This window comes from Malaclemys terrapin, chromosome 24 (genome assembly GCF_027887155.1).
Source record: "Malaclemys terrapin pileata isolate rMalTer1 chromosome 24, rMalTer1.hap1, whole genome shotgun sequence".
NCBI lineage: Eukaryota > Metazoa > Chordata > Testudines > Emydidae > Malaclemys > Malaclemys terrapin.
In genome coordinates, this window is record NC_071528.1 from 4,860,286 (window position 1) to 4,867,977 (window position 7,692).

The 7,692-nt window shown below is 64.4% G+C and overlaps 1 protein-coding gene across 4 annotated transcripts; it reads left to right on the forward strand.

Annotated features, from left to right (window-relative positions):
• Positions 1–207: 207 nt before the first annotated feature.
• DOHH (deoxyhypusine hydroxylase) lies at positions 208–7,396 on the forward strand. Of its 4 annotated transcripts, none has more exons than XM_054013473.1 (5): positions 208–250; positions 2,004–2,372; positions 3,015–3,091; positions 3,989–4,226; positions 5,760–7,396. In XM_054013473.1, exons 2-5 carry the CDS (start codon positions 2,099–2,101, stop codon positions 6,074–6,076), a joined length of 906 nt encoding a protein of 301 aa, XP_053869448.1. In that variant the 5' UTR covers positions 208–250; positions 2,004–2,098; the 3' UTR covers positions 6,077–7,396. The 4 variants fall into 4 exon arrangements, with proteins under 4 accessions (XP_053869448.1, XP_053869451.1, XP_053869449.1 ...); XM_054013476.1 differs by lacking the exon at positions 208–250 and adding an exon at positions 377–495; XM_054013474.1 differs by lacking the exon at positions 208–250 and adding an exon at positions 532–611.
• The last annotated feature ends 296 nt before the right edge of the window (positions 7,397–7,692 follow it).

A 7,692-nucleotide genomic window follows, 5' to 3' on the forward strand; every position in this document is an offset into this window, starting at 1 on the left:
ACGCAGGCCACGTGCGGCCGCCCGGCTCCTCCACTGCAGCGGCGGGGGGAGGGAGGCGGGGAGCTGGGCCGCCCCCCCGCAGCCGGTGTCCCGGGGGTCAGGGCCGCCTCCTGCAAAGCGCCGCCCGGGGCGCTGCTGGGAAGAGGCGGCTCCCCCCGCACGAGTCGGGAGTGGTACGATCCGCCCGGGCGGGGCCCGTCGCGCGGTGGGGGCGGGGCCGTGGAGCGATGGCTGCGCCCTGAGCCGGCGGGTGAGTGCGGGGTCGGGCCCGGCGGCGCCCTGCGGGGACCTGAGCCTGCCCGGCGCCCTAGTTCCGCGCCGCTGCGGGGCCGGCTCCACCCCAGAGGCGGCTGCATGGCGGGGCCGGGAGCGGGGCGCGGGGAGGAGCGAGGCGCCCCTCGGTGCATTTAGCTCCGGAGGTGGCTGGTTCGGTCCCCGGCCCGTGGGGCAGCCGGGACGGGGGCTGGGCCGCGCTAGTGTCCGGCGTTGGGACCTGTGAGCGGCAGGGCCAGGCTGAGGGTCCCCCCCCCCCCCCGACCCGCTTGATTGCCAGTGAACGCCAGGAGCTTCCCACGTGTGCGCTTGGCCCGAGCTATCGGTGTTTCGTGTTTGTGCGTGAGCTGGTTCCTGGCCCTGCAGGGAACACGGGGGGGAAACAGGTTCCTGCCTGGACCCAGCATGTGGCCCCACCCCAGTGTCCCATCCCCCGGGGGATGCGATGCCGGGCAGGAGCTCCCCAACTTCTGCAAGGGGCAGTAAGGGCTGGGCTACAGCTGTAAGCCCTTGGGCAGTGAACCTCCTTCCCCACAGAGGCGTTGTCCCCTTCCTGGGGTGGGAAAAGCGAGGAGAGGGCACGGACTGTTTGCTGGTGAACATTGGGGGGCTTTCATTGGGCTCCTGCTGCTACCCGAATCCCAAAGCAGGCCACGGGGACAGCCCAGCCTGTATCTTGGCTTACCCACCACCTGGGAATTGAGCCAGTGACCCCCGGAGTAAAGGCATCAGCTCCCTAGCTGGGCTACAAGGGGCTCAGCTCTTTGCCCTGGGGAGGGCGCTAATAAGGCGGGTGGGAGGCTGAGCGGTTGTAAAGCGCTTTGAGATGTTTGGGTGAAAGGTGCCGTAGGGGGCAAGGCGGCATTCACAGATACAGAGAGCATCTTTCCTCTCCAGGGGCTTCCCACGCAGGCCCTCGGACTGCTCGGTCCAGGCCAGCACTAATGGCTACGTGTGCGCTTCCCTTTTCAGTCGTGTTTAACACACTCGCTAGCAGGATTGTAAATTCGAGTGTGGACACTCAGGGCCAGGCTCTCTAAAGGGCTCCACATGCTGGGGGCCTAAATGGGAGGTGAAAATCGAGCTCCAGAGATGGACAGGGAGCGCTAGAATAACTGGCCCTGACTTCTTTGGAAATTCTGGCCCCCTGTCGCCAGCAGAGGCCACGTTTTTAAAAATGGGTCGTTGGTAGGGAAGACGAGGCCCAAGAGTCCGTGTAATCCTGAGCCCTTGTGGTTGTGGCTGGAGCAGTGCTGAGCCGTGCCTGGTGCTCTGCCTGGGTATGAAAAAAATCTCTCTCACCCGAGCTGTGTAATAAGTTCCCCTTCTGATTTCCCTGCATGCCTCCCCATGAACCAAACTGTGACTCTCGCATGTGGAGATGAAGACCACAGCTACCTTGTATTTATACTTGCTGCGGGTCTACACCTTTGCTTTCTACCTTAGCTCCCAGACTGGCACCTGCTGTCAGGTGTCTCCAAACGGCCTAGGTCTGCTCTTGAATTTGTGGTTGGGCTTTAACACATGTTAACTAACGTGACTGTAAATTGCAGAGGATGCTACAGAAAGGCCCCCGGACACAAACTAGGGTTAAACATGACTAGCAACAAGCGGTTGTGTCCTGTCCACACCAGAATTTTCAATCCTGTTAGTGAGTGTGTTAAAACGTGACTGTGGAGTTGGAGCTACCTCGGCGTATCGGAGACCTGACCTCTCTTTCTCATGCCCAGGTTCTTTGCGGTGCCTGGTTTGTGGGAGCTGCTGGCTTTAGAGTAAGAGAAGCTGCCTCTAGCTGGAGACCCCCGGCTCTCTCCACCCAGGCGCCATGGTGACTGAGGAGGAAGTCGAGGCCATCGGCCGGACGCTGGTGGACACAATGCAGCCCCTGAAGGCTCGTTTCCGAGCCCTCTTCACCCTGCGCAACGTGGGCGGCCATGCCGCCATCGACTGGATCAGCCAGGCGTTCGGGGATGAGTCTGCCCTTCTGAAACACGAGCTGGCGTACTGCCTGGGGCAGATGCAGGATGAGCGTGCCATCCCCTGCCTGGTCCGGGTACTGCAGGACACCAGCCAGGAGCCCATGGTGCGCCATGAAGCAGGTACGAGAGCTCAGTGCTTGAGCGGGGGTCTGTCCTGGTCCCTCTGGCACAGAGGCCCTTGCTAGTCCAGCCCGTGCCAGGGGCTGACGTAGCCGGGCAGGGCAGGGATGGATGGAATTGTAGCTTGTTCCTGGGGGGCAGGCACATGTGCCAACCTTTTCCTGGTGTGTCTTATTTCCAGCTCTGTGCTGGCTGGCACCTCAGGGGGCAGAGCCAGTGCTCCACTCCACATTGCTGGCTCCCCCCGAGCAGTGGCTGGCGATGTGAGGAGCAAGGCGGCTCCTAACTCCTCTCTACAGCCCCCCAACGGAGCTCCCGGGCTGCTGGAGCAGACCCCACGTGGTGCTGCGTGTACAGTGAATCCAAGCTCACTGGGGTGTGATGTTGCGGATGTCTCCTCAACGCCAGGCCGAAGCTGCTTCCTGTCCCCGCAAAATGCCAGCTCGTCCCTGCCCTCTGCCCCGGTGCCACTTGCTGCATTTCCCTCCCGCTTCCCGTAGCTCGGCTGTTGCAGCCAGGCGTGTGGCAGGGCTGTGTCCCCCTGGCCCCAGGGGAGGGGCTAGGCCTCATTAAAGGTGACGGCAGCAGTATGGGAGCTTCCAATTTGTTCACTGGCACCGGTGCCTTCGGTCTGTGTTCCAGGGGAAGCTTTGGGAGCGATCGGGAGCCCCCAGGTGCTGGATGTTCTGAGACGTTATTCGGAAGACCCGGTGATCGAGGTAAAGCTTTCCCTGCGTTCCCCTGCCAGGGGCAGCCATCAGCACTGATCATACCGCCCGGCAGCCTGGGCCAGTGGGCAGAGCTCCGCACTGGGACTGCAGAGATCTGGGCTCTATTCCCAACCCTGCCACTCATCTGCTGAGCGACTTGGGTAAATCCTTTCCCTGCTCCGTGCCTCAGTTTCCCCTCCCAGGTTGGTCTGTTGAGACGAGTCTCTCTTCCTATTTGTCTGGTCAGCGCCTGGCCCAGCGGGAGCCTGATCTCCGCTGGGACCTGCAGGATCTGCTGTAACCCTGGCACTGATGCAGGGGTCCCCAGGTGGCAGTGAGTAGGGCAGTCGTTGGGGGTATTATGCTGATGGGCGGACACACCTCTTGTCTGTGAGTTTTTTCTCATGCAGATAACAGCCCTAGTCCTGCTGGCAGTGCCACTTTTCCCCATGCTGCCCCCTGTCTGGGGAAGTCAGTCTATGCAGCCCCATTTGATACCTGCTGCCATTGGGATTCCTGCTGACCAGGAACTGAACTGGTCCCAGTAAGGGGGTTATTTATACTCCAGAAGGCCCAGTCACCCTGCACAGAAAGTTTCCTGCCCTTGTAAACCTCACTGGACAGCCGGACCCCGAGAAGTGGAATGTCAGAGCTGCATGTCTGACTATTGGCCGGTCCATCGCTCCTTTCGGGTGAGGCGTGACAGAACTGGGTACGAGCCCTGTTGGGCCAATGGGGAAACTGAGTCGCAGAGGTGGACATGACTTGGTGGTGTTGCAGTGCGTCGGTGGCAGAACTGGACTCCCAGTCCCATGTTCTGACCACTAGACGCTGCTGCCTGGCTGGTGGGACTCTGCTGTCCCCAAGGGATCCCAGTGAAGGTGTCTCTGTCCCGTTCTGCTGCAGGTAGCCGAGACCTGCCAGCTGGCGGTCAAGAGGCTCGAATGGCTGCAGAAGAACAAGGAAGCACCTGGCGCCGGCCCCTACCTGTCTGTGGACCCGGCTCCCCCTGACGAGGAGAAGGACGTCGCCAAGCTGCGGGAGACCCTGCTGGATGAGTCGCGCCCGCTGTTCGATCGGTACCGCGCCATGTTCGCCCTGAGGAACGTGGGGGGCGAGGCCGCGGCGCTGGCGCTGGCTGATGGTGAGAGAGCCCTGGATGGCCGATGCTGTGGCTTCTCCTCGCCCTCTCCCCTGGCCCAAGCTGAGTCCAGAGATCCCCAGTGGGGGGCCCCACTGCTGTGCTGTCCCTGGGACCCATCCCTGTCTGAGCAGCTGGGCTCCCCGGCTGGGTTGTATCCCTGCTATTCCCAGCACCCTCCACCAGGGGTCACCCTAGGGCGTGCCTCACCTACCTGGGCACAGGGCACGGTTTCAGCAGCACCCTCCTCCCCAGCCTGGGCCAGGGATGGGACGACATGGCCCCCTGTGTCCCCCCCCATGTTTTGTCATCCACTTACCCCCGGGACGTGGCTCCACTGGAGCCTTTGCCCCTTGCATGCCCCATCCCATGCCTGCTGGGTGCGAGAGCCCACAGCATGTGTCGTCCCCCCCGCCCCCTCCAGGAACCCTCCGGGGCGTCATGCCCGAGTTCAGGATCCTCCATGGCAACGGGCTGGCCCTGTGCCGCTGGAATCCAGAGCCGCAGAGCAGGGGGCGGGCAGACAGCAGAGCCTCTGCCCTAGGCCCCCACCCCCTCCCCAGGAATCGCCTGGAATCTCGGCTCCCTGAAAGGGGACCAGCCGCTCGTGCTCTGCCCCCTCTGATGGGCATGAGAATTCCCTGGGGCAGGCCAGAGCAGGGGCTCCCAGTGTGTGTGTGGGGACCCCATGCCCTTCCCGTGTTGGGGCGGTCCATACTGAAAACCACTGTTCTAGGGGGAGGGTCCCCCCAGCTGAGCACGGAGCCCCCGGACCAGCCCCTGTCCCGGAGTGGGAGGGGGGAGGTGCAATTGGAGACATTCAGAGCGTTTCCATTTGCGCTCTCTGGGCATCCCGCTGCCCCCACCAGAGGGGGCCGGTCACCCCAGTCCTGCTGCGGGCGAGCAATGGCTCCAGTGCTGTGGGTGGTTCTGCAGATCCAGCCCCTTGGGAGGGACCGACCCGCGGAGCCTGAGAACCCCATGGGGCCAGGCCGGTTCTGGCCCCCAGGCAGGTCTGACCCAGTTAGGGATGAGCAGAGCTGTGTGGGCCCTTCTGGAGCGAAATCCAGCCCCACTGCAAAGTCCGTCAGGGCTGACAGTCACTTTCCCTGCCCCCATAGGGTCCTCTGCCTCCCTGCTGGATGGGTGCTGCTCAGTGCAGAGGGCCCAGGCCTGTGTCGGGCAGACAGCTACGGAGCAGGGCAAGCGCCTCATCCCACCGCTAGCCCTGGTGCCTCAGCCCTGCCCGGAGGGACCCTTACGGGGCCGCTGAGTCTCCGTGGCCGACAGGGCGTCTGGTGGGTCGGGTGCAGGCGGACCCTGGCTGACCCCACTCATTCCCCCAGGCTGCACCTGCTGCTATTAAACCCCCGAGCGTCTGAGCCCCCAGCAACTTGCTCCCAGCCGGCCCAAGAGCAGTCACAGCAGAGTAGTGGGGGTCCCTCCCTTCAGATCTGTGGCCCAACAACACAGAGTGCTTAGGGTCACCTCCTCGCTCTGCCTGCTCCAACCCTTCTCTCCCCCTGCTCCCCCCAGGTCTGGTGTGCAGCAGCGCCCTCTTCCGCCATGAGATTGGCTTCGTCCTAGGCCAGATGCAGCACGAGGCCTGCGTGCCCCAGCTGACGGCGGCACTGGAGAGCGTGGCGGAGAACCCCATGGTGCGGCACGAGTGTGCGGAGGCGCTGGGCTCCATCGCCAAGGAGTCCTGCCTGGAGACGCTGCGGGCGTTCGCCCAGGATGGGGAGCGGGTGGTGAGGGAGAGCTGCGAGGTGGCCCTGGACATGTACGACTACGCCAACGGCCCCGAATTCCAGTATGCCGACGGGCTGAGCAAGCTGCAGGCCTCAGGCTGAGCAGGGAGCCTGCCCCGGCCTCTGCGGGGAGCTGGGTGGCTGCCGGAGGCAGCCCCAAGGCAGGGGAGCCGAGGCCGGATTCACCCCTGCACGACTGCTTGCACCAGGGCTGAGTGGGTGGGAAGCCGGATCTGCATAGTCCTGTGCGCTCTGTGTCCCGTGGGGGTGGCAGCACGCCTCTAGCGCTGGCTTGTTTCTTTGAGTCCCCGGGATGGGCCAGCCCCTGTGAGGTTGGGGGTCAGGCTCCGTGCTGGGGTCCCAGGGCAGAGGTTTCAAACAGGCTGAACTGCTGGATCGTGACCCAGCAGCTCTCCGTGGGGGAGCCTGCCGGGGATCCAGGGTCAGCCCGTCGGGAGAGCAGGGCTCGTCTCTCTAGTCACGGGCTGTGGGTGGGCACAAGGTTCTGTCACTTAGCGGCTCGGGCTGTGCCCACAGAGGCTCTCTTGTCCACGTCTGTGCTCCAGCTTCACTGCTGCTGCGGGGCCTAATGCGTTGGGCAAAGCCCTGTGCTGTGCAGCACCGTGGGCAGGCGTTTCAGGAGGCGACGCGCTGCTCAACGCGGCCGGGTGGTGCCTCGTGGCGGGGGCTGCAGCAGCCCGGCGGAGCCTGCGCCTCGCACCAGGAGCAAACACCAGCCAAAGCCTCTGCCCGTTCGCCCACAGCACCGTTGGGAGAGCCTCTGTCCCAGGGGTGGGGCTCAGACAGCCGGAGAGCACCTGGGTTTTCAACCTGTCCCCGGTCTTTGCACTGGCTTTGTACTCCCAGTGATGCGTGCTGTCCGGGGGTGGCTGCTGTGCAGTGAAGCTGGGTGCCCGCTCTGAAAATCTGCCCTTCGATTTCCCTCTTGCCCGGGTCATGGCAGAGAGGGAAGCCGCATTGCCCCAGAGCTCCCCTCCGGTGCCAGCCAGGGAGCAGACCTCCCAGGGCAACACAAACCCTGGCCACAGCTGCCTTCTCTGAGCGCTGGCCAGTGGGCAGAGGAGTGGGGGGGCTCTGGTGACACTGCTCTGGGGTCTCCCTCCCCGCGGGTCACAGCCGGCCTGTAGCACTGTGGGCACATCGGAGGGCAGGGGTGTAGGGGCTGGAGGTGGGAGCTTTGTAGCCGTGTGCCAGCGAGTTCCCAACAGGAATGGGATCCAATGGGGCTGGAGTAGGGGGAGCTCTCGCAGCGGGCAGGGCGCAATGCGAAAGGCAGAGCTGGGCTAGTCTCTCCGCGCGGATGGGGCCGTCTTGCTGCAGACGGAGCCTGTGGGGGCCTGTCGGGTACAGCCGTTCACTTGTACTGGGGCTGGGAAGGGCTTGCGGGGAATAAATGGAATGGTGGAACGTCTGGCCTCGACCTGCCTCTTTTCAGCACTGGACCGGGGGTGCCTCTGCCTCCGCTGGGCCTTAGCCCCCAGCCAGCAGCCCCGCGGCCGGGGTTCCCGCTGCCTCACCCGCTGGGCCTGAGCCCCTGGCTAGCAGCCCCGCACGCGGGGCTCCCACTGCCTCACCCACTGGGCCTGAGCCCCCAGCCAGCAGCCCCACGGCCGGGGTTCCTGCTGTCCCACCCGCTGGGCCTTAGCCCCTGGCCAGCAGCCCCGCACCCGGGGTTCCCACTGCCTCACCCGCTGGGC

Coding starts and splice junctions, on each gene's coding strand:
- DOHH (XM_054013473.1), top strand. CDS start 2,099: ATGGTGACTGAGGAGGAAGTCGAGGCCATCGGCCGGACGCTGGTGGAC. Junction 2,373..3,014: donor CATGGTGCGCCATGAAGCAG/GTACGAGAGCTC, acceptor TCTGTGTTCCAG/GGGAAGCTTTGGGAGCGATC. Junction 3,092..3,988: donor CGGAAGACCCGGTGATCGAG/GTAAAGCTTTCC, acceptor GTTCTGCTGCAG/GTAGCCGAGACCTGCCAGCT.